General features: G+C 53.1%; 1 protein-coding gene across 1 annotated transcript in view; it reads left to right on the forward strand.

Moving 5' to 3' along the window:
* The window catches only part of LOC116955040 (neuroplastin-like), a 43,242-nt gene extending 19,710 nt beyond the window's left edge, over positions 1-23,532 (forward strand). The window contains exons 2-8 of the mRNA XM_032975984.2: positions 1,031-1,229; positions 6,230-6,318; positions 7,857-7,987; positions 8,877-9,165; positions 15,715-15,733; positions 17,340-17,411; positions 20,081-23,532. Of these exons, the coding sequence (XP_032831875.1) occupies positions 1,031-1,229; positions 6,230-6,318; positions 7,857-7,987; positions 8,877-9,165; positions 15,715-15,733; positions 17,340-17,397 (785 nt within the window). The 3' untranslated portion in view covers positions 17,398-17,411; positions 20,081-23,532. The remainder of the gene's footprint in view (positions 1-1,030; positions 1,230-6,229; positions 6,319-7,856; positions 7,988-8,876; positions 9,166-15,714; positions 15,734-17,339; positions 17,412-20,080) is intronic.
* Positions 23,533-23,904: the final 372 nt, after the last annotated feature.

The following is a 23,904-nucleotide window of genomic DNA, read 5'->3' on the forward strand; positions in this document are numbered from 1 at the left end:
AATCCTAATCGTAATCAGCAGCATCATCATGATCATCGTTGCCTTTATCGTTCGGCCTGAGGATAGTTGGGACTTAGCGTGAGAAGAGGGCACGCACCCCCGCCGTTCCACATGACAGCTCCAATGAAATCCAGTGCAGAAAACTGCACGGGCGCTCGACAAAAACTGGTTTGCGCGGTGAACATTGCTCGCACCTGCCCCACTCCCTGATGCAGTTGGGCGTTCTTCATCGTAGTAGTCTTCGGTCTCAGTCTGGTCCGTGACCCCACAGGTGGGCTATTTAGTCGAGTCTCGGTCGGTGAGGTTTCATGGATTCCATTGTAAATTTAGTCAGACTCCCGAGTGGTGCCACACCGTGGCTAGATGTTAACTACCTCGCCTGGTGGACAGGAGGCAGTGGGATTCGAACCCGACCCTCGCGCCTGCTGTATATGTGGAGTTTGTGGTGTCTGTCACTCTGCCCCCGTGGATCGCGTGGATTTTTGATGCGGGTCCTCCGGTTTTTCCCCTCCACATTGAGAATCGGCATCACACCTAGGGCATCTGGCCGCAATACATTCCCCAGTGATAACCGCTGCTGGGTTTCGCCTTGTGGAGGGTTACGTCCAATATCCCCTTTTGTCCACTTGCCCTTTCTGAGCTTTGCCAGCACGGTAACGGGTTGTTTTCCCACTGGCACTTTTATACCTGTCCTGTTACGCCAGCCGTGCCTCTCTCTGGCCCTGGGGGGGAGGGCGGCTAGTGACGTTGCACAACGCGTGATGTCACGTTAAACGACGCCATCCACGTGCGTCTTGATATCACGAATTGCGCGCGTAATGTGGGGATCGCGCGTTTGAAGCAACCAAACTCGTACCCTTCCCGGACCAGCGCCACGTTGGTTCGGCACATGGCCAGCACGGCTCGGATTGTGTGCCAGTGGCAAAAAGAGGTTAAAAAAAAAAACATTACTACTGCGAGCTTAACATGAGTCGGTACCTCTCCCCCACCCCCGCCCGACCACCGCCCCCCCCCCCTCCACAAACGACAGATTACGATATCAAAACGTCGCCCGACATCACCCTGTCCAACAAAACGACGGAGGAGAGGCTGCAGTGCAACCTCACGCTGCCCCAGCCGTTTTCGGCGCACGAGATCAATTGCTACTGGGAGCAAGACGGAGAGAAGATCGCCGGGACGGAGCAAATGGTGGAGATCACCGCCTCACGCATCGTCACCTTGGACTATACGTGAGTCAAAGCTAAAGCTTAAATCTATTTCAACTGTTTTTTTTATTTCCTTCACCATGTGAGGCCTCAACTGAGCTATATATATTTTTACAGTTGATCATCGATGATCCGACGCGCGATTATCCGCCTTTCAACATTATTTGGTGGTCCCCGGGCCGATCCGGCGAAACCGAAGGCTCTAACCAACCGGTCCGGCGATCGGCACCATGGGAGTGACAACAAAAGTGGCTTTGCTCGATTTCGGTGTTCATAGATTATATACGGTGCATTATACGTGACATGGAACAACTTAAACAATTCACATACTGCATGTGTGTGTATATATATACACCCACATTTTCACATGACTAATAAGTAGAGGAATAAAAACAAAATATACAGTGGGATCCGGCGAAAAGTGCGTGTAAATCAGCGTTCACGGAGCGCCGGTCTGAAGGCTGTATCAGTCCGGCTATTTTCGAAACATGTTGAAACAAGACGTACGTTGTATGTATATCACCCCATGCAGAGTCTTCGAGAATGGAGTGGTAAGTACGGTACAGTAAATACAGTAACTTTTTATGATTTAATCTTTATTCCAAATAGCAAACAGATGTGCAACACAAAAAAGAAACATACACACGACACCTACAAACAATTCTTATACAAGAATGTGCAAAAATAAGCTATTTTAAATTAATCATGATGAGTGATTATCCAGCGTTTTTTTTTAAATACAGCGAACCCCTTTCCCCCCCGAAGCCGCCAGATAATCTATGATCTCCTGTAAAACTATTTTTCAGAAGTGACCTGGCCACAAATGATAGCTCAACGTTGGGGCTTTTCACGTGGAAATTTACAGCAGCAGCCAAATTCGCAACTCACGTTTATTTATAAATGCGGAAGGAAAAATCGGAGGACCTAGAGAAAAATCCACATGACCACGGGGAGAGACGCACACAAACTCTAAATGTGCAGCAGGCGTTGGTCTCGATTGAGCCCACGACCTCCTGTATGCCAGGCGAGGTAGTTAACTTTGTCTTTGTGCGAGAGAGACGGGGGGAGCCAGTGGCAAAGTGATTTGCGCACTGCTCGATGAGCCAGGTGGCCCAAGTTCCATTCCCGCTCGCGACCAGTAACCGTGGCGAAATATTTAAACCCGTCCTGGGCAAACCCCTAGGTCAACTCGGCCTTTGACGGGTACCTGGTCCGGTATGTAAAACATCAGCACTGGGGATACAAAGGCATGCAGGCGTGGTGTTAGCCAGCCACCCCCTCGTGTGCCGTGCCGGCCTTCATAGGTGCTCGCGAACAGCACTTGCCCCGACAGTCTTAATGGGGGATCTTTGTCTTTGATGTGTAGTCCTCGCTGTGACCCAAATCCATGGATGCTGGCTGTCTGATGCACTGCTCGTTAATTATTAACAGTCATCACCTGGGGGGAAGTGTTTTGGCCTCAAAACGACTCTCCTCTCCAATCTCTTGTCCCTGTGAAGAGGAGTCGGAGACTGGTTAGGCACTTCTTTATTTCTCCAACGCACAGCCACACTCGTTCCAAAAGCAACCCCAAACACGCGTCTCGCAGCCCCTTTTAACCCCTTCATCTCCGCCCTCGTTCCCAATACACATCCACGTCTAGCACGCCTGGTCTGGGTGACGTCAGTGCCCTCTAACCCTTGACCCCCGTCTAGTGTATTCCCGTGCGTGTGATTGGTGCGTGTGTTATACTGAGAGCGGAGATTTCATGTCTGTGTGGTGCGTGTGCGTGAGGGCGGCTGGCAGATCCCTTACACCGCTCGTTAATTATTAACAGTCATCACCTGGGGGAAAGTTTTTTGGCCTCAAAACGACTCTCCTCACCAATCTCATATCCCTGGAATGTTTTAATGAAACTAATAATTCAAACTTATATTTTGCATTGCACACGTGGATTACAGAACTTGGTTTTAAAAGCATGGTCGTTGTTTAGAAATGGAAGTTGGCCTGGGCCACTTACGTTTCAAGAATAAGGCCCATTGAGCTATACTGCTCTGTTTCCGAAGAGACCTGGCCACAGATGATAGCTCAACGAAGTGGCTTATCACCACAGGGAGAACATGCAAAATCCAAAGAATACAGCCGGCGTCAGGGTCGGGATCGAACCCGTGACTTTCTGCATACCAGGCAAGAGAGATAACGTCACCTAGCCACCGTGTGAAAGGAAATTGGAGACAACCCACCACGCTAACTAAACGCTTCTGAGGACAAACGCACAATGTAAGCGTTACAGAATCCACGCTCTACGCACGAATCTTCTCCCGCTCATCGCTGTGTCAGACCCCCGTGCCCTTGGGAACGCCCTTGACATTATTAAGTCGACCTCCAGCGATCCATGCGACTACGGGGAAAGAGAGACGCACAAACTCCAAATATACAGCGGGGCGTTCGGGTCTGGGGCGACCCCACGACCTCATGCATACTATGCGAGGGAGATAACATCTCCTAGCCACCGTCTGGGAGGAAATCAGAAACGACCCATCACGCTAACCAAACACTTCTGAGGACAAATGCGTTGGAAGCGTTCCAGAATCCATGCAGTACGTGTGAATATTTTTTTCGCGCTTCATTTCCCGGTCATCGCTAATCTCTTCCCCCCCCCCCGTGCCCTTGGGAACGACCTTGACGACGCAAAATGGCGTACCATTTCCTCCGGGCAGGAGGATCCGTAAATCTGCCACGCACAAGCGATGTCGCTTCCCACACTGGCACTCGCTGGGCTGGTGGCAAGGAGGGCGTGCGGCCGATTTGAACAAGCTGGGTGCTTTTTTGTTGTTGTTGTCGCCGCAAATTGCCCGCGGAAAATTGGGGGAAGAATCGCGACAATGGCGAAATCGATGTTGCCAATGCGTTTTTTGTGGGGGTTTGTTGGGGATTGAGCGCACGCACGTCTGTGTGTGTGTGTGGAGCGGTAGTCCGGCGGTTAGCGCACTGTGCTACGAACCCACCCACCCGAGTTAGATTCCTGCTCACGGCCCAACAGCAGTGACGTTTATATTAACCGGTCCTGGGCCTCCCCTAGGTCGACTCGGCCTGTACCTATTGCGGTGGGGTAAAAATCGCCACCTGGGGTGGCAAAGGCAGCCGGGCGTGGTGCTGGCCACCCACACTCCCCTCGCGTGCCGTGCCGCCCTTCGTAGGTGCGTCTCACTCGGAGCACTTGGCCCCAGCAGGCTGTTGAGGCTATACGGGGGATCTTTGTCTTTTGGGGGGCGGAGATGAGAGTGGGGGGTACGGTCGCATTATGACAATTTAATTCGTGAATTTAAAAAATAATTCCCTACCATTTCTCAATCTGTCAATCCGCCAATGATATGAATGGGTTCCCGCTTCGATCGTTTAATTATTTTTTTTGGCCATACATCACCACCCTGGTCAGTGCGTGTTTTGTGATGTTAGCCTTGGCTCGCCCAGGTTCATATCTTACTACTATTTTTATTTTACCAGGTAAGGCCCCACTCAGCTGCTATATAGCTCTTTTTCAAAAGCATCCTGGCTATCGATGATAGCTCAACGAAGTGGCTTGTCATCATGTGGAAATATATATATATAGCAGCAGCCACTATGCTGTCAACACGTGACGTTGATTTAAAATGTGGGGGGGACCCACAGAGAGAGAGAGACGGTAACTCCAAATATACAGCAGGCGTCAGGGTCCGGATCAAACCTTCGACCTCCTATATACCAGGCGAGGTAGTTGACAACACCACGCCACCGTGGCGCCCCAATAGCACAGCGTGCAATCGTTGAGTGACTTTATCTGGTTATTTGGCCCTTGCCAGAATGTTTTAGCTGGGTGTGCCGTGCGTGCGTGTGCCGTGCTGTGCGAGCCGTGCCATGCGATCCTCGTGCCCGTTAGTGATGCACAGTTTGCCGCACACCCTGCTGTGGGAGTTGTAGCGATCAGCGTCCGACTGGACTTTCTTAAATCTGCCCCCTCCCCATCGCTATCCGCCCCGGAGTGAAAGAAGAAGAGATGGGCAGAATGCCCTCCCTCTCTCCTCCAGCTCCTCCGAGAGAGCTCACTTCAGTGGTGGGGTTCCTCCAATGATGTCGCCGGCACTGTGGCTTGAGCAGCCGATTGCAGAGTTGCACCTTTGCATTTGTCTACCTCCCATCTTCCACACCTCCAATTTAGCGCGGTTGGCTACGTATGGTGCTAAAGAAGTTCAACATACATGTTGGGTGTGCCATACCGTCGTCGTTTGAGATGCTCAGAAGCAGCAGCTGTTCAAGTGGTGGTTTGTGACACACCGCCCCCGCTGCCTCTCCCATCTGGCTATCGAACTGGGGTCATTGGCTTGATGGTCCATTGTGGTCGCCACTGGTGAGCCAGCCACTACCCTCCTCCCCTGCCACGTCATTTACCAACAAAGTAACGCGGGATCAAAGGTTGTTCGATTTTCAATGCTTGGCTCGACTTTGGCTCTCCGCGTGTTTGTGAGTTCAACATAGAAGCTCCTTTGTGGGAGAGATCACCAGCAGCACTCCTTTGTTTGGCAGCTCTTTTATTTGGGGGGGGGGAAAAGACCGAGTCGATTGGTAATGCGCACCGCGGCAACAATTAGCGTGGTGGACGCTAGCGGGTTGAATCATTGCCCAACTTGTGATGGAACGATTTGAAGGTCAACTTCCTGCCGAGGACGGGTTCTAAACCCGGGGGTCTCCCAGTTTAATTGTTTTAATACTTTTGCGAATGTAGCGGCCTCTAGTCGCTTCAGGCATTACGTATACACGTTGAACTTCTATCACACCGTACATCGCCAACAGTGCTATTCGGAGGTGCGGGGGGAAGGACAACAAAACTAATGACAAAAAGCAGTTGTAAAGAAATTAGTTTGTCAATCTAGGGGTAGAGGAAGCCGGCTTCGCTGATGAAAATCAACTGCCACATCCCGCCCCCCACCCCCTGGTCGGCGTTCGCCCCCCATGCCACCCACAGCAACCAAGCTCTTGTGTCGTCCCTCCCTCCCTCTCCTTTGCAGGATCACCAAACCCAAGGCCGAGCACTCGGGCGTCTACGTCTGCGTCTTCCAAACCTCGCCCCCTGCCAAGGGCAACATCACCGTGAAATGTATGTGTGGCGTGGTGGGGCCGGCATGACGGGCGCGAGACCGGGCGGGCGGGCGGGCGGGCGGCACGGTGGTGGGGCTGGCGGCACGGTGGTGGGGCTGGCGGCACGGTGGTGGGGCTGGCAGCACGCCGGAAAACAATCGCGCAGCAAGAGGGGGGACCGGGTTCGATTCCCGACCTCGGGCGCCTTTTTCTGCGTGGCGATTGCGTGTGCGTGTGTGCGTGCGTGTGCGCTCGTGTTTCCTCCTGGGTTATCTAGTTTCTTCCCATAGCTAATGATAAACCATTGCATTGTAACTGGTGTGTGTGTGTGCGTGCGTGGTGGCCATATATGCATGTACACGTGCATAGCGGAGAGCGCTAGTGTAGCGGTTAGCGCGCTGCGCTTTGAACGCGGCGACCCGGAGTTCGATTCCCGCTCACGGCCAACATCAGTGACGATTATCTGAACCGGTCATAGGCCTCCCCTAGGTCGACTCGACCTCAATTGAGTACCTGATACAATGTATAAAAATATTGGCAACAGGGAGACAAAAGCGGCCGGGCGTGGTGTTGGCCACCCACCCCTTCATGTGCCGTTCTAGCCTTAATAGGCGCTCGCTAACAGCACTTCCCCCAACAGTCTGTTGAAGGCTATGGGGGATCTTTGTTTTCGTGTGTTTGAATGCTCATGTGTTTGCATGTATGTTGACCTTTTTTCACACCGTACGTAGCCAACCGTGCTTATTGGAGGTGCAAGGGAAGGACAACAAACTAAACACAAAACGCAGTTAAAAAGAAATGCGTTTTCAATCTAGGTGATTTAAAACTTCACCGCTCCAGTAAGTTTCCTAATATTCATTCTCTGGTTCTTTCGGTAAAATCGCGTAGGTGGGGAAAATAATAAAAAAATAAAATAAATGTAATCATTGGAAAGATGTTATTAACCAAGTAAAATTTTTAACTGTTCATAGTTTCCATCTTGTTTACCGGGTACTAGTCTAGTCTATTTTACCGAGTTAATTGCATCCTCAGCGTTTAGCAGTACGGCTATTTTGCTGTGGACACAATCATCTATCTTGGCAGCAATCGTGTCGCTTCTCCGCTCTCGGCGTCCCTGCAGAGATCGACCTTCCTCTCCCCATTCGCCCCCTCCCATTCCCCCCCCCCACCCCTCTCTGAGTTATTTAACCGCCCCTAACTCTGGCTTCTCTCCCTCTTGAGTAAAAAATATCTCTTGCTGTGGTTGTGTCACACCTGATGATGATTGCTTGTGTTGCAATCAAAACGTCGTGATTTAGTTTATTTTTTTATTTTTTCCCACCAACGTGACTTTACCGAAAGAACCAGAGAATATGGATCCTTGCAGTCACGAAAACCTCAAATCTAGAAGCTTCCTAACGTCGCGAGAAAAAGTGTTCCAGACGGCCGCAGAAGCGCATCCGAAAGCACCGCGCGATGCGGTGACCCGTCTTTGTCCGAAGGTTAGCCAGAAGGTGCCGCCGCCGCTGCTGCTGCGAGAATGACTGGATTGTGCGTGTGTGCGTGCTGCGTGTGCAGCTTGGCCAGACATCACGACCCACAAGAAGTCCGAGAACCATGGAGAAGGCGACGCCGCTGAGCTGGTGTGCAAGTGCAACGGCTACCCGGACGTCGACTGGACCTGGAGTTACAAGCCCAGAGACAATGATGTCAGTGCGCGTCCCCTCCTAACAGCAGCCAAATACTCAACACACTCGCTTAACCACTCGCTCGCTTATTCACTCACGCACGCAAATGGGCGAGTGAGTGAATCGGATGCCCCGGTGGTGAGATGTTATCTCCCTCACCTCATATACATGAGGTCGTGGGTTTAACCCCGACCCTGACGCCTGCTGTATGTATATTTTGAGTTGGCGTGTCTCTCCCCGTGGTTGCGTGGATTTTTCTCCGGGTGATCCGGTTTTTCACTCATTTAGAATGCATTTAGAGTATATGGCTGCTCTAAATTTCCCGATGGTAGGCCACTTTCGTTGAGCTAGCATTTGTGATAGCCAGGTCGCTTGTTAAAAAAGAGCTGTATAGCAGGTCAGTGGGGCCTTACACCTGATAAAATAAAAATAGTTTTTAGTTTATGACCTCATTCACTTTTTTCCACTGGGGCCTCTTCCCTCTACCGTTTCCCAGGATGCTTCGCTTAATTTCCGCACGGCGCCCATAAATCAGTGACGACTAAGAGTACATATATATTTATATACAGAGACTCCTCTACTTACGAACATTCAGAGATACGAACAAACCTGTCCGTATGTCCAGTTGCCTGCTCTGACCGAGAGTCGTAAGGTCAACCGCTGCGCAATCGATGGCGGTGGTGACATCTGCAGGAGATTTAACAACATTTAAAGCCACTATTCCCCGTGTTCAGTGTACATGCCGTACAACGTGTTTGCGAATCGACAGGAGTAAAGTTGGACTTAAGAACAGATTGACTTACGAACAGACCTGGAACCTAACTTGTTCATAACCAGAGGCGTTCCCGTGTATGTATTGATTTTGTACTCTCTCCTCTGCTCGCTCGCCAACGTGGGTGACACCCGCCAGGACGTGGTGGTGGTGGCTAACGGCTCGCGCGACGGGCGGCTCGCCATCGCCAGCACCGGCAACCAGACGGTGCTGTCGCTGCACGGCCTGGTGGTGGACACGGACGGCGGGGAGTACACGTGCCAGGCCACCAACAGCGAGGGCACTGCCACGCACACCATGCTGCTGCGTGTGCGCAGCCGCCTCGCCGCCCTGTGGCCCTTCCTGGGCATCGTGGCGGAGGTGGTCATCCTCATCGCCATCATCTTCATCTACGAGAAGCGCAAGAAGCCTGACGACGTGCCCGACGGTACGCAGGCGTTGCGCACGTGCCTCCGCAACGCTTAACAGCGCCACGTGCAGGCCTCCGGGAGGAAACCGCCTTGCGCTCAAGCATTTTGTGTTGGTTTTTTTCGTTACCGTGTGGAGGGTGGCATCCTGCCGCTTGGTTAGCCTGCCCCCCACCTCACCCCCCCACCCCACCCCCCCCCCCCCGGACACCTAAAAAAGCGGCTGTAGGGGTTTGAGGGATTAGCATTGGGTGGTATATTAGGGGTTCCGTGAGCAGTTGGGGATGCCCGATGAAGTGTAGAGAGATTGTGGCGAAGAAGTGGTGTCGTGAATTTCTACGGCCTCCGGTGTTCTTACCTTTTTGTTTTAGGTGTCAGTGGCGCATCTGTAAACAGTGGCCATTTGTTTAGCTATAGACACTCCCTAAGTAGCCACTCCCCTCGGCCGCACCTGGCATGCGTTAGCCTGTCGCCTGGCACGGTGGGGAGGATAGAGAGGTGTGAAAGACATGTGTTTTTTTTAAATGAGCGGTTTTATGTTTAATGGAAATGTTATTGTACCCAGCAAAAGGCTGGTGTGCTTTCTCACACACAACAAACAAAGACAAAGATCCCCCGTGTAGCCTGTAATAGACTGTTGGGGAAAGTGCTGTTAGCGAGCACCTATGAAGGCCGGAATGGCACACGAGAGGGTGGGTGGCCAGCACCACGCCGGCCAACAGCAGTCGCTCTAGAGGCATGACTGTTGTTTAGGTAGCTGGGATCTCATTCTAAACTAAACTATAAGCGTAAAATATTTTTCATTTACCGGATAAGGCCCCACTGAGCTATACAGCTCTTTTTCAGAAGCATCTGGCCATCACAAATGATAGCTCAACGAAGTGGCTTGTCATCATCACCACGTGGAAATGTATAGCAGCCAAACACTCTAAACGCGTGATTTGGATTCTAAATGTGGAGGGAAAACCAGGGCAACCCGGAGAAAAAGCCATGTGACCACGGGGAGAACTTGCAAACTCCAAATCTACAACAGGTGTCGGGGTCGTGATCGAACCCACAAACTCGGGTATACCAGACGAGTTGGTTACATCTCGCCACCGTGTTCTCCCTGTGGGTAGAAGTCGGCGTTGGTGACGGGGGGGGGGGGGGAGGGGCGTCGTGGATGCGGAGGGGGGAGCAGGGAGGGGGAGGCGCCCAAATTGAATTAATTTGCGGTTCAGCACAGGGCCCCGGAAATAAACGATTAAACGTTGGGAAACAACGATGCCATCTTCATCGCCGCCGCCGCCACTCGCTCCTCTTGTCAAGGATTTCCGGTATTTCGCTGGCATTCCCACTTGCGCCAATGTCACGGCGTATTTGTAAAGAGAAAAAGAGAGCAGAACCTCTTCAGCAGAGCAAAGGCCCAGGATGCTGAGTGGCCAGCAACAAACGGCACTCTTTGAAGGAGTAATAGGTCAACAGGCATAATAGGTTTCTTGAATCGAGCAAGGTTGTTATGAGAGTTTAGAGGGAGTGGGGCTTGGGGGGAGAGACGATCATGGGAGCTGAATTCCAGAGTGGGGCAGTGTGATGGAAGAAGTGAGGTGGTGACCTGCACTGGTAGAGAGTAGGTGGATGAGGTGGTGGGTCTGCGAGTAGGTGAGTGAGGCGACGGGTGCGTGTGGAGGTGCGAGGTGAGGTGGTGGGCGGGTGAGTTTTTGTGATGTGCAGGATGGTGGTAGTGTGGTGGTAGATGAGACCGTCTGGTAGAGACAGTCCTCAACACGGGCGGTGGAGGAATCGGCGAGCCAAGTTTCACGGGAACCGTCAGCGTGGTCGTAGCGATGGGAGAGTTTGGTGGCTTCTCTGATTTCCTCCCCGAGCTAAAAACACGCATCGTCGTTGGCGTTGAGTAAACGAGACGTTAATTTATGACGAGGTGAGAGCCTCTTGTGTTAAATTTGGGTACGTCAAATGCAAATGTAATTTGCTCTTGTGTTGCAAGGGACAATGTCTGGTTAAGTGAGCCAGGTAACGTTGACGTAAAAATATCTGAGAGAATGCTTTGCAGGCGAGGTGTCAACCAGCGTGTCGAGCTAGAAGGTGGGAAAACAATTACTCAACTTTTAGTTTTTATTTTTCCAAGTAAGGCCCACTGAGCTCTGTAGCTCTTGTTTCAGAAGCGACCTGGCTATCACAAATGATAGGTCAACGAAGTGGCTTATCGCGTGGACATTTATAGCAGCCACATGCTCTAAACACGTGATATTGATTCTAAATGTGGAAGGAAAAACCCGGAGGACCCGGAGAAACATCCACACGACCACAGGGAGAGAGAGAGAGAGAGACACGCAAAATCCAAATGTACAGCAGGCGTCAGGATCGGGATCGAACCCACAACCTCCTCCATACTTAACGAGGTAGTTAACATCCCCTAGCCACCGTGGAAGCGACGAGTGAGTGCTCAAATGTCACGGGCTGATTATCGGTAATTGGTGCGCGCGTGGGGAAGTTCCGCCAGGCGTTGGCGTCTGCGACCCGCGGGTGAAGTTGCTGCTAACTCTGCGCACAGGCGAGAACCGTGCAACATTATACAACTCTTGAACGTTGTGACTTGCGTGGATTTTTATTTGTGGAGAAGAGAGAAAAAAAATTCTTCCAAAAATGAAATTTTAACGCTGCTCAAAAGTGCCCGTAGATATAATAATATTAATATTTTTTTATGCCATTGCCTTGGGATTTTTGTTAACGAAACTCCCCTTTTCTTCCTTCCCCTCAATTGCCTCTTGTCTTATATCTGGTGGTAAGTGCGACTATTACAAACGCATGCCGGTTTGTGATGTGGTGGTTAAAGTCTGGAGTGTCCAAAGTTATTATGTTTTCCTCTCGTTTTTTTTTTGGTTCTCTATCTTTTGTCGTTTGTCTTCCGTTTGTATCGTGCCGTGAGAGTCCCATTCAGTTCAACGGCATTTTTTATTATTATTATTTAACTTTTAAAAGGTTTCTTATCCCACCCCCAAACTCCATGACCATCACCTCCGGTTATCCCCGCACTCGCCAACCGGTGCCTTTTCGCCTCTTTCGTTTGGCTGTCGACGAACTTGCGCGTCCCCGACGCCGCGGGGATTTCCGCATTGTCGCTGATAGGGGTGGCTTAAACAATGCGAGCCGCTGACGCCCGGTTTCTCCCGAGCGGCGCGTTTTCGCCCTGGGTAAATTCCGGCGGCGTCGCGGGGGATGCGGGAGGGGGCGACCGACTTCGGCAACGACAAAAAAACCGCGACAAATTGCGGCGGAGGATATTTTTGGGGGTTTGGTTCTCGGTTCCTCGCGCAGCCTTCCCGTTTCGCTTGGACTCGAGCCGACAATGTTGATAGTCATGCGCTTGAGCCCGTTCCCCCCCGCACCCCCCCCCCACTGGTGTACACATAAACATTCTGACACTCTCACCTGTCCCTCAGTGTTCTCTGTACCTGTCCAGGTTTGTGTGGTGTGTGCGTGTCTCACCACCGCCCGCCGTCCCCCCCCCCCACCACCCCCCAAATGCCTTACACGTGACATCGTCCCGCCGGCGAAGCAGAAATTGACGCCCGTTTGGAATTGTTGGAGTCGCCGAGACGGAGCCAGTCGATTCACCGACGTTGTCGTCGGGAAGCATTCAGCTTTTGGTTCTTAAAGCGCCGCTATAATTGCGGGTTTCACGACAAACCAAAATTAGGTTTAAAAAAAGCACGCGCGAGCACGCGCGAGAACGCGTGAGCACGCACGTGCAGACCCGTTCCTCGTTTTTTTTGGGTCAGCTTGAGTTCCAGTTCCAGGGCGATAAGTCGATTCTGCTTGCGCACGGCGAGGTCTGTGCACCGCGTGCGTGCGCGCGTACGCACGCCTTGTGCGTGTGCGTGTACACACACCTTGTGTGTGTGCGTGTACACACACCTTGTGTGTGTGCGTGTACACACACCTTGTGTGTGTGCGTGTACACACACCTTGTGTGTGTGCGTGTACACACACCTTGTGCGTGTGCGTGTACACACACCTTGTGCGTGTGCGTGTACGCACGCCTTGTGCGTGTACGTGTACGCACGCCTTGTGCGTGTGTGCGTGTACGCACGCCTTGTGTGTGTGCGCGTACGCACGCCTTGTGTGTGTGTACGCACACCTTGTGCATGTGCGTATACGCACGCCTTGCGTGTGTGTGGGCCCGGCGCCCAGTGCTGTGAGAGTTCTTTGTTTTTGTTTCCGCGCGACGCCGCCGGTTGTGTTTTTGTTCCTCACTCGCGCCGCGTCGCTTTTGTTTGACCGCACAAAGTTTACGAAACGCAGGAAGGTGGCCGGGTTGGATCGGAAGGTCGGAGGACCTCGAGCAGGAAGCGTTTTGAGGGTCATGGGTCCCTATCTGGGTTACAGCCACCGACCAAGATTTACACTGGGTTGTCTCAAATGTTAGCGAGGTTGATTGGTCTCACAGCCGGTCCCCCAATGACTGAACAACAACAAAAACAGCAAAATAACCCAACACTTTCAATTGGGTTCTGCACTTAATTGAACAAAATTCCGGCTCTGATAATCAGAGTACGGGTTTGACTGTTGTGCGGCAAAGGTTACTCCGGTACGGCAGAGCGGGAGGGAAAGTGCTTCCCTACTAGAAGGAGTCTCAGAGGTAGCTCTGTGATCTCCGCTTCCGTGGGTTTCCCAGCGGTACCGCGCTGCTCTGCGAGGGGTACAGCGCGGGCGCGCTTCGTCTCTTGCGACGATTCGGACGCCGACAATACAATCGGGGATGCAATCTTTTTGGGGAAAATTAAACAATTAAGGCAAAGCAAGCGAAACGGCTGCGTTTGTGAATTGTTAACCACTGCTGAAGTGAGTCGGTGTGTGTGTGTGTTTGCGCCGTGTTATCTATTCTGTGTGTCGGCGTGTGTGTGCACAGATGGCGTGTTGCGCGTTGCTTATGGCTGTGCGTGCGCGTCCGCGCGTGTGCTAGCACGCGTGCGTGTGTCTGTGTTTAATATCATGCCGTGCTTTCCTGCGGTCTCTCCCCCTGCGCCAACACAGAGCGAGGCCCCCAACCTGAACCTCCGCCACTGAACCCAAATAAGCCGCCGAGATTGCCGCCACACAAACAACATCACACGGGGGTCGATTATGCTTAAAATTTACTGTGACGTTGTTTCGTTGAAATCGCCCATGATGGCTACACTGTTCTTGTAATTAATTGGTGACGACCCGATTTTTTTAAAATGAACCCCCTCCCACCCCCCCCCCCCGGGTATTATGCAAGCGAGGACTTTACGTTGCAAGAATTCTGATCGTCCCGCTAAACTGAAATATTTTAGCAACGGGCATCCACGAAGGACGAATTGCGATGGCACCTCTGTCATCGATTATTATTAAAATTATCCATCGTTGAACCCCGGAATGTCGGTACGTGAAACAAAAAATAAAACGTTGTTACGCTGAGATGCGGCTGCGTTTTAGAAGCCATGTAAATTCAAATGTTGCATCGCAGCAACGCGAGAGATGGGGCTTGATGAGATCATCCAAGCAGTGCCTTCTGATGATGATGATGAATCCCAAAGTCTATTGTACAGATTAGCTAAGAACAGTTGAGCCAAGCTCTTTAAATTTCAAGAACTCGTTCAGCTCAATCAAATTTTAATTAAACAGTCACAGGGCACAATTACAATCCGCAGCATCTCGAAGTCACCGCGTGTGAGGTCGCCACCGATCGCCATGAAAGACGCCGCTCGGCATCTGCCACTTTTTAAAATAAATAAATAAATAGATCTGTAATTTGCCGGCTTTCTTCCCGACCTGCCTTGCTACCCTACTCCCATCCTTTGCATTCTGTTCTACGTGGCCACGGGAACGCACACACGCACACACGCACACACGCACACACCTTTTCGATTTCACCTCCGAGTTATTCGTCTCCGGTATAAATCCCGAGGGTCTCCCATACCCCCTGGTATCCAACTCAATCCCACCGACTTGCCCCCCGTGAGGCTGCCCGCCGTGACGCATCGCGCGCACGTATTAACCGGTGCCGCCCTCGGGTTCCGCTGTGTTACCCAGCGGCCTTTGCCAAAACGAGCAAAATTTGGCGGCAAAATCCATTTCTGGCCCGGTGACCTTTCCATCGTTTCCCCCCCCCCTCCCACTAATCGTGTGGATGTGACGATTGAACTGTCGTACCACGCGCGATGTCCCGACGGGTCCGCTGGGCGAGCCGCTGCGCATGCCGCTGGTGCGATGCTGCTGCCGCTGCTTCTTCGGGAAGTTTTACTTTCCGAAGAATCGGGCTTCCACCCTTGCCCCCCTTTCCGGCACGCACGGCGAAAACCTCGGGGAGTCGTGCCGGAAAGCACCGCGTGGGAGGCACGACTGCGTCGTTCGCGCGCCCCGCGCCTCGTGTGATTCTTGTCAGTGTTTCGAGAGGTCGTCGTGGCACGCGGTGCCGTTACGCACGCACGGGTTGGTTGGAACTGCGCCCAAGTTTGTGCCCTAACTCTTTTTCTTCTTCTCTTTCCTCCTCCTCCTCCTCTCTCCTACGGTGACATTTGCCCACGCGCTCGCCTTGTCAACAGATGACGACCCAGCTCCCCTGTGAGTATTCCCTCCGGTCGCACTTCCCGGTTTTGGGGGGTCACGTGGCGGAGTGGGGGGCGGCGGGGGGGGTCTGTGTTTTAACCATACTTTGCCACACGAACTAAACTTTTTTGTTTTGCCACGTAAGGCCTCAACTGAGCTCCGTAGCTCTGTTTCAGGAGCGACCCTGGCGATCACAAATGAACGATAGCCCAACGAAGTGGGATCATCATCCAACCATGTGAACATTTATATCGGCGGCCAAATATTCTCAATGTTGAGGGGAAAAACTGGAGGATCCGGAGAAAAAATCCACGCAAGCACGGGGAGAGAGACCTCAAACTCCAAATATGCAGGGGGCGTCGGGGACGGGATCGAACCCACGAACTCCTGTATATCAGGCGAGGTAGTTAACATCTTCTAGCCTCCCCAGTAGCAGTTGGATGAATGATGGTGGTAGCAAGGCCCGGGACCGTTTTTTCGATATTTCTCGCCACTGACGTTAGCCGTGGCCGGATATTCGAACTCGGTTCGTAATCGGGTTCCCCGAGAGCGAGTTCAATACGTAGGCTTTCGCGACCAATATCATCCTTAATACCAATGTCACCCATAATACCAATATCATCCATAATACCAATATCATCCAAGGGTGCATATCGCGAACTGACGCTGTCGAGCGGTAAGAACCACTTCGGGCCAAGCCATTCGAACCCGGCGGGCCGCCCTGGTGAATATTGTGCGTGGCGTGTTAATCGTACCCGCCACGCGCCAGAGGACGTTGTAGATCCCCCGCGACGTCGTTGCTGAAAGAGGGGGGGGGAGGGTTCCGCTCGTGTTGTGCCGGCGTCACGGTACCGCATTTGACAAATTTTGCTCGGTTGGGATCGCGCAACGCGCACACGCGAGGCAACATGGGCGCCTCTCGTGTAGCTAGCGCAGTCGCTTGTCGTGGTCTTTGAAAAGCAGCGGCGCCACGTTCATGAGAACGAGAGCGCCAATATGTCTGGCGCGAAAGAAGTTCAACATACGTGTTTCTGCTATAGACGCAGCGTATTGTTTTCGTGACGCGAATTGGATAGATGACGGGATGTCGAATGTTGGTTAACACGGGATGCGAATTTGATATAACGCGATCGAGCGACCTGAACTGCGTCGCGCGATTAGGAACGAGTGGATGTCGCGGCTGCCTCTGCATAACATGTGCACAAGGCATTTGGATGCTGCTGGATGCTTCTAGATGCTAGCCACGCGCCCTCAGTCTTTGCTCGGCCTGCGTACGCATCTCGCGCATTATCGTGGACTGTGCTCTTTACGCACCTCCCACCGCGTTATAGGAGAAACAGGCTGTACTCGATGTACAATATAGTAACCGCAGCTAATATTCTTAGTTCTTTCGGTAAAGTCACGTTGAAGGGAAACAATAAAATAATAAAATATATAAAAACCAATAAAAATTATTGTTTCCCTTCGACGTGACTTTACCGAAAGAACTAAGAATATGAATTACTGCATGTCACGAAAGCTTTAAATCAAAATTTAACCGCAGCTAAGTTGAACCTCGTCGCACACACACACACACACACGTGCGTGCCACTCCTGCTTTGTGTCCCTTTTGTCTTGGCAGGAAGAGCAACTCCACCAACAATCACAAGGAGAAGGTTCGTCAGCGCAATACTAATTAACTTAGTATACGGAGGTAAGGCTGCGTGCGAGGTGGGTTGGTCTGTGTGAGATTGTGAGATTGTGAGTGCGAACATGAGCCCTGTGTGTGCGTGTGTTTGGGGAGCGGTCGTGTAGCAGTTACCACGCTGCTCTTCAAACCCGGCGAACTGAGGTTCGATTCCCGCTCACGGCCAACAACGGGGACGATTATCTTAATCGGTCCTGGGCCTCCACTAGGTTGACTCAGCCTCATATGAGTGCCTGGTGTATAAAACATGACCACTGGGGAGACAAAGGCGGCCGGGCGTGCTGTTGGCCACCCACTCCCTCGTGAGCTGTGCCAGCCTTCATAGGTGCTCGCGAACAGCACTTGCCCCAACAGTCTATTAAGGCTACCCGGGGGATCTTTGTCTTTGGTACTAGGGAGCAGTAGTCCAAGCGGTCAGCGTGCCGAGCCCGGCGACCCGAGTTCGATTCCTGCTCGCGGCCAACATCGGTGACGATTATCTGAACCCCTGCTGGGCCTCCTTCAGGTCGAATCAGCCTCGTCATGAGTGTACCTGTTGTGCGGCGTGTAAACATCGCCGCTTGGGTGACAAAGGTGGCCGGGCGTAGTGCTTGGCCCCACCCACCACCTCGCGTGCCGTGCCGGCCTTCATTGGTGCTCCATGCTAGGAGCACTTGCCTCAACAGTCTGTTCCAGGCTACATGGGGGATCTTTGTCTTTGTGTAAGCGGTAGCGCAGCGTTTTGTGCGCCGCGTTACGAACCCGGTGATGCAATTTCGATTCCCACTCGCCACCAATAGTAACAGTGCGTGAGTGACGAATATCTGAACCCGGTCCTGGGCCTCGCCTTGTTTTGACTCGGCCGCAAACCAAATACGCGGTGCATTTAGGTGCATGGTAGACATCAGCGCTGGGGACGCAAAGGGGTCGGGGTGTGGTGCTGGCCACCCACCCCCTCCTCCCCCCTTGCAAGCTGGGACACGCTTGCAAATGAGACATTGCGTCCGAAGGGATTACCTCGGCGGCCGCACCGCAACCGTTCTCCCACACGAATTAAAACGCCAAAATGTCCGACCGTCGGACATTTATTGTTTGTTGTCATAACCGCAGCTCGCTCTAGCTTGCTGCGGTTATGACCGCGGCCGCCGCACGCGCCGAGGCGGCCGCTAACCGTAGCCGGTATCCTGTGTCGCCGATGTGCGGTGATCGCGAGCGGGTTTTTCCATGCGATCGCTTCACGCGGACGGGGTGGGGCCCCCTGGATGCGATCGACTTTCATCCCGCGCCCGCCCGCCCGCTCGGGGTTCATAGCGTTGCCGAGGTGGCTTAACGTCTCCCGCGTTTGTGTTTACGTTTGAGCGACGGTTTATTTTTCTATCCTCTTGTCAAGCCGTGTGCCAGACGCGTGCCTCCCTCCTCCCCCCCCCACTGCTAAGCGGGTCTTGCGATTTGAATCATCCCGCCCACCCACCCACCCCCCCCGGCGGTTAGTATCAACAACACTCGCCAGGAGCGTTCCAACAAAAAAATAAGCGACTCTTTCAAAGCTTTTAAATGCACGAGTTTTATTTTGTCCCCCCTTTCCCTGTTGGGGTGCAATGGTTTAACGCTGCCACCTGGCACGCCAGTGGTCAACAATGAAGCGGGTATTCTTACGTCTCCTCGGCCCCACTCCCGCCACACACCCAGCGATGTCATACGGGTTCACCACAATGTGGCTGTGATTGGCAGGTTGCGTGGGGCGAAGTGTGGGTGGCTCGTCTCCACACCTCCGATTTAGCGCCATTGGCTATGTACGGTGCGAAGGAAGTTCAATACACATGCATAATGCCCATAGACGAACACTGCCCATAGACGAACACTGCCCATAGACTCAACACTGCCCAGAGACTCAACACTGACCAAATACTAACAGGATCCATAGACTCAACACTGCCCATAGACTAACATTGCCCATAGTCCCATCACTGCCAGTACACTCAACACTGCACCTCCGATTAGCATGGCTGGCTACGTACGGTGCGAAAGAAGTTCATCACACGCACACATAACGAGAAGTCTGACCTGCGCGGAAGACTAGGCCAAGTACCCCTCTAGAAGAGGGCCTCAGGAGCTACTATTGAGTTGGGGAAAACTCCCTTCCGCCGGCGGCGATGCCGCCAAGCAGTTGCAGGGCAGCACCTTCACACGGTTTACAAGTTGCCAGGCACGACGCTAGCTGCGGTGACCCTGTAAGCAACTTGCGATCTGCCTCACAATGAAACGGCTCGCATTGTCCGCCATCGCCCCAACATAAACACGCGTTGGGGGGGAGGGCGGTCCGTCCCTCCGTGCTTCTAGCCCTGACGTGAGTGAATCGCTGAGGAACTGTATCATCGGTGAACCCCGTGTATGTTGTACGTACGTGCGTTGAGCTTCTTCCGCACCGTGCGTAGCTAACCGTGCTGATGGGAGGTGCTCCACTCGGGATCCTGTCGGGTGCGGCAGTGAGAGGTGTGAACGAACTCGGGTGCTCCATCCCTTAGATGTTACCGCAGCAGGATTCCAAGCTTCGTCCGAATCTGTGCTTGGTATAGAAAGAGAACGCCAGTCCTGTTGGTTGGAGCTATGTGTGCCTGTGAGTCTGTCCCCAATGTTTATTCCGATTTCCTCTGTTATTTTTCCTCTCTCCCGCCGCCACCCCTCCCTCCCCCCAGGTTTAGCGTTGCCGCTTCCTCCTTGGCCCGGCTTGTGCAGCCGCTTCTGTCCTGCTCAAAGCTGCATCGGCAACCACCACCACAACAACACCACCACCACCAACCCTCTGCTTTCGAAGATGCACGCGAGGGCACGCACACGCACACACAATTCTATATTGAACGAACGTATGTGTAGGTGTGATAATAATGTAATCGTTCTAATTTTGAGTATTACGTGTAATTTTTATTTTCCTTTTCCAAACGCCTTGTTTCCTCCTATCCCTCTTTGCGCGCGTTCGTGCGGGCTTAGCTTGTTTTAGCTCACTGGCGCAATAACTTAACACCGTGATCCCACCGGGGGCGATAGTTTTTACGGCAATCGTTGGCCGGCAAGGAATCAACAATGGGCAACCGTGGGCAACCATGGGCAATAATGGCAAATTGGGAAGGGCAGCAGAATTCGTTTGGTGATTGTTAACCGCTCGGTCAGGACAAGATCACAACGGCAACGCGACTAAGGACGTTAACGGCACTCCCGCACACTCCAACGCAGTCTCCCCTCTCCGCCAGATCCTGCGGCAGCGGCTGCTGCTGCTGCACGGCCGAGACGCGCGGCAGCCTCCAGGCTCACTCGCCCATCCCGCCATCTGGCCTTAGGCTCGCATAGAGATCCTGCAGATTCCTATCGCAGACTATAGACTCGCACACAGGAAGACCCACGCACACACAAACTCGTCAGTCTGCCCTGACAGTCTCACTCGCGCATCCGACCGTCTGGCCTTTGTCTCCTGTACGATTCGCATACGCTGCCAACAGAGACCCATAGACTCGCTTTGAGACCCATAGATCTGCCCCTACTGGTATCCCCATCATCTGACCTTCGGTCTTTTCTTCCCCCTCGGTCGCCAGATCCCCGTGCAGACCACCTCCAAAGTCTGTCCCAGAAATCGGCCCTTGCCTTTCCCGCACACAGACACACACACTTCCCACCCAGCGTAACAGATTGATCAATGCAATGCACTGTTACCACGTGTGAGCCGTGCTCACTGCACGACGGGCTTTCTCTCTCATCAAGCCCTATCCTCTCTAAGGGAGAGGATAGGGCTTGATGTCATCGGTTGGGCCGTTCGCGTCACCTCTGCCCGCGCCACGACTGAAAGTTGCCATCCCCAGTCGTGCTCGCGAGGGGGCGCTGCAATGGGATCCGTTCAACATTTTTTGGGCCAATGGAGCATTATTAAGATACTTTTTAAGGCACACGAGTTTTGTTAATTTTTTTTCCCATCGCAATCGGCGACTGCGGAAACAGCTTTTTTGCCGGCAAACTATTTGCCCTTCGATTTCCTTCGGTACACCCCCCCCCCCCAACGCACCCTTCGGCCTTTACGTTGCGAGGCGCGATCGCCAACACCGCAAGCGCCGACGTCCTCTCTCGGCCTTGTCCAGACCACCAGCCCCTGAGCCGAACCTTCCGGCCGCATCGTCGTTGAGACCGCCAACCCGCCCCCAACGGGCTCGTCGACACAGGGCGGCAGTCGCGAATGCCCTCTGCTGCTGCTGCTGCCGCCCCCCCCTCCCACACCATCCGGGCTTGTCTTGGCGGTCGTTGGGTCTCGTGCGCGATGCGTGCATCAAACAAAATAACTCGCGAGGCACTGGCGTTACCGCAGCGAGGGCGGCTCACGGGAATCCTGTCGCAGAAGGTCACACGTTTGGCGCGACGGTCCTACGCCGACTGCACAAAGAAGGGGAAGGTCTTGTACACAGTCGGCTTTAGAGCCTGGTGATCTGGGCAAGGCTGGGGGGGGGGCGTTGAACGCGGTGGTCACGTGACGCACCCTCCCTACGGGCGCAGCAGCAGCGCACCTCTGCGCGTTGCAACTCGCCGCCTGCCGTTTGTGACGAGGAGGTACGGTCTCACCGTTGGCCAGGGGGAAGAGGCTCTGCGAGTTCACGTGACCGCTGCCGCGCCCCCCCCCACCCCACCTCGTGGCGTGAGTGCGTGCGGTTTTTACAAAATGGCAAAGTCGACGTTCCAGGTTGTCGCGCGCGCATGTCCGTGTCGTCGTCATGGGGGTGTGCCATTTCTCTCCTGCCGTCCCGCGAATTGCTGAATTACTCGCTCGCTCTCCGTAGAAGAAGCTTGTCCTTTTGTTGATGCATGACTGTGATCTTCCACCCGTGTGATTTAACAAAGTTATAACGTTGCATGCCTTCTTCCTTCCCCCAACCCCCCCAACCCCCTGGCCCACCATCGCAAAGAGAATGCGAAGATAATTTTAACGATGGGTTGGATTCCAAAGGGCGGAGAGATTTTTCTTTTATTTTTTTTTACCCTCCGGGTGTGGATTTGGCAGGACGGCCGCCGCGGGTTAAATATTCTTTCATCCGCGGCGGCTACAGTGGCCAGGTGTTTACTACCTCGCCTGGTATGCAGGACGTCGTGGGTTCGATCCCGACCTGGATGCTGTATATTTAGAGTTTGCGTGCGTCTCTCTCTCTCTCCCCGTGGTCGCGTGGAATTTTCTCGGGTTGCTCCGGTTTTTTCCCCTCCACATTTAGATTCGACATCACGCCCTTAGAGTATTTGGCTACTGCTTTTAAATTTCCACACGACGATGATAAGACCACTTCGTTGAGCTATCATTTGTGATAGCCAGATCGCTTCTAAGAGCTGTGTATAACAGTTCAGTGGGGCCTTATCTGGCAAAATAAAATAAAAAAAATAAAAAATTTAGTTTGTTTTTCTGCTCCAGACGCGTTCACCACGCACCCCTCACTGAGCGGGAATCTTCATGAGTTGAGAAAAATTAAAACAAAATAAAAAAAAACTCCGCGCTAAAACAAACCGCAGTCGGATTACCAGCGGCCGGGGTGAAAAAAATATAATTTCGCTGTTTAAAAAAAAAATCGTGGCTGTCGTTAATCGTGGTGTTAAGTACTTGCAAATTCTCAATTTGCTGACGATTGTAAATCGGTAGCGCGCTACTTCTATATATCGTAGCTCACCCCGTCCGCTGGGGATTAATTTTTTTTGGGGGGGGGGGGGAGAGGAGGAGAGTTTATAATTAACAATGAAACATCACTGCATGTTTTTTTTTTTGTGCACGCTCACGTGCCGTGTGTCGTTACGCTGTTGCGTGCGTGTGCGCGCGCACTCATTTAACGCGGCCGCTTACTCGATGAAAGGGGGTGGGGGTTAATTTTTGTTGCAGTTTTCATTTCGTGGAATCTTTGTCCGTCGCGGCGACGCGGCCACGCGACCGTTCACCATCGCGGACGAGCGCGCGTCTAACGGGGGGGGGGGGGGACCCCCCCCCTCCACGTTCCGTGTAAATAATCTCGCATCCTTGGAGTTTCCTCTCATTTCTGATGTGGCACGTGCACCCACGCACCCGCTCACGCACGCACTCCCGTCACTCCATTAACGGCCGTGTCACCGATTGTATTTCTCCCCCCCCCCCCCCCCCCCCCCCGTTCAGAAAATAAAAGACTGGATTCTGTTGTTTCGCCCGGCGCTCCGGTTTACCCCACCACCACCACCACCCCCCTTTCGCATTCATGGAGTTAGCAGTGCAAATCGCAACGTGGTAGGGCCCGCAGAGCTTGGGCAATCGCTGGGTCGGAGCCCAAGTTCTGGACCCGCTTATCTTGTTGCTTCTCCGCCCGTGTGCCCCCTGAAGTCTTCGTGCAGTGCGGCCACCTCGTTGCGGATTTCCCGACGTCCTCCCGTGCCGCGGCCGCTAGCAGCCGCGGCGCTCTTTGTACAGAATTCGTGTCGTCGTTTTTACCCCAACCCCCCCCCCCCCCCCCCCCACCATGGTTGTGATCGCGCTGCCAGC

The sequence above is a fragment of the Petromyzon marinus genome, chromosome 57 (assembly GCF_048934315.1).
Source record: "Petromyzon marinus isolate PM22_M1 ecotype Great Lakes invasive population chromosome 57, UKy_Petmar_22M1.pri1.0, whole genome shotgun sequence".
Taxonomy (NCBI): Eukaryota; Metazoa; Chordata; class Hyperoartia; order Petromyzontiformes; family Petromyzontidae; genus Petromyzon; species Petromyzon marinus.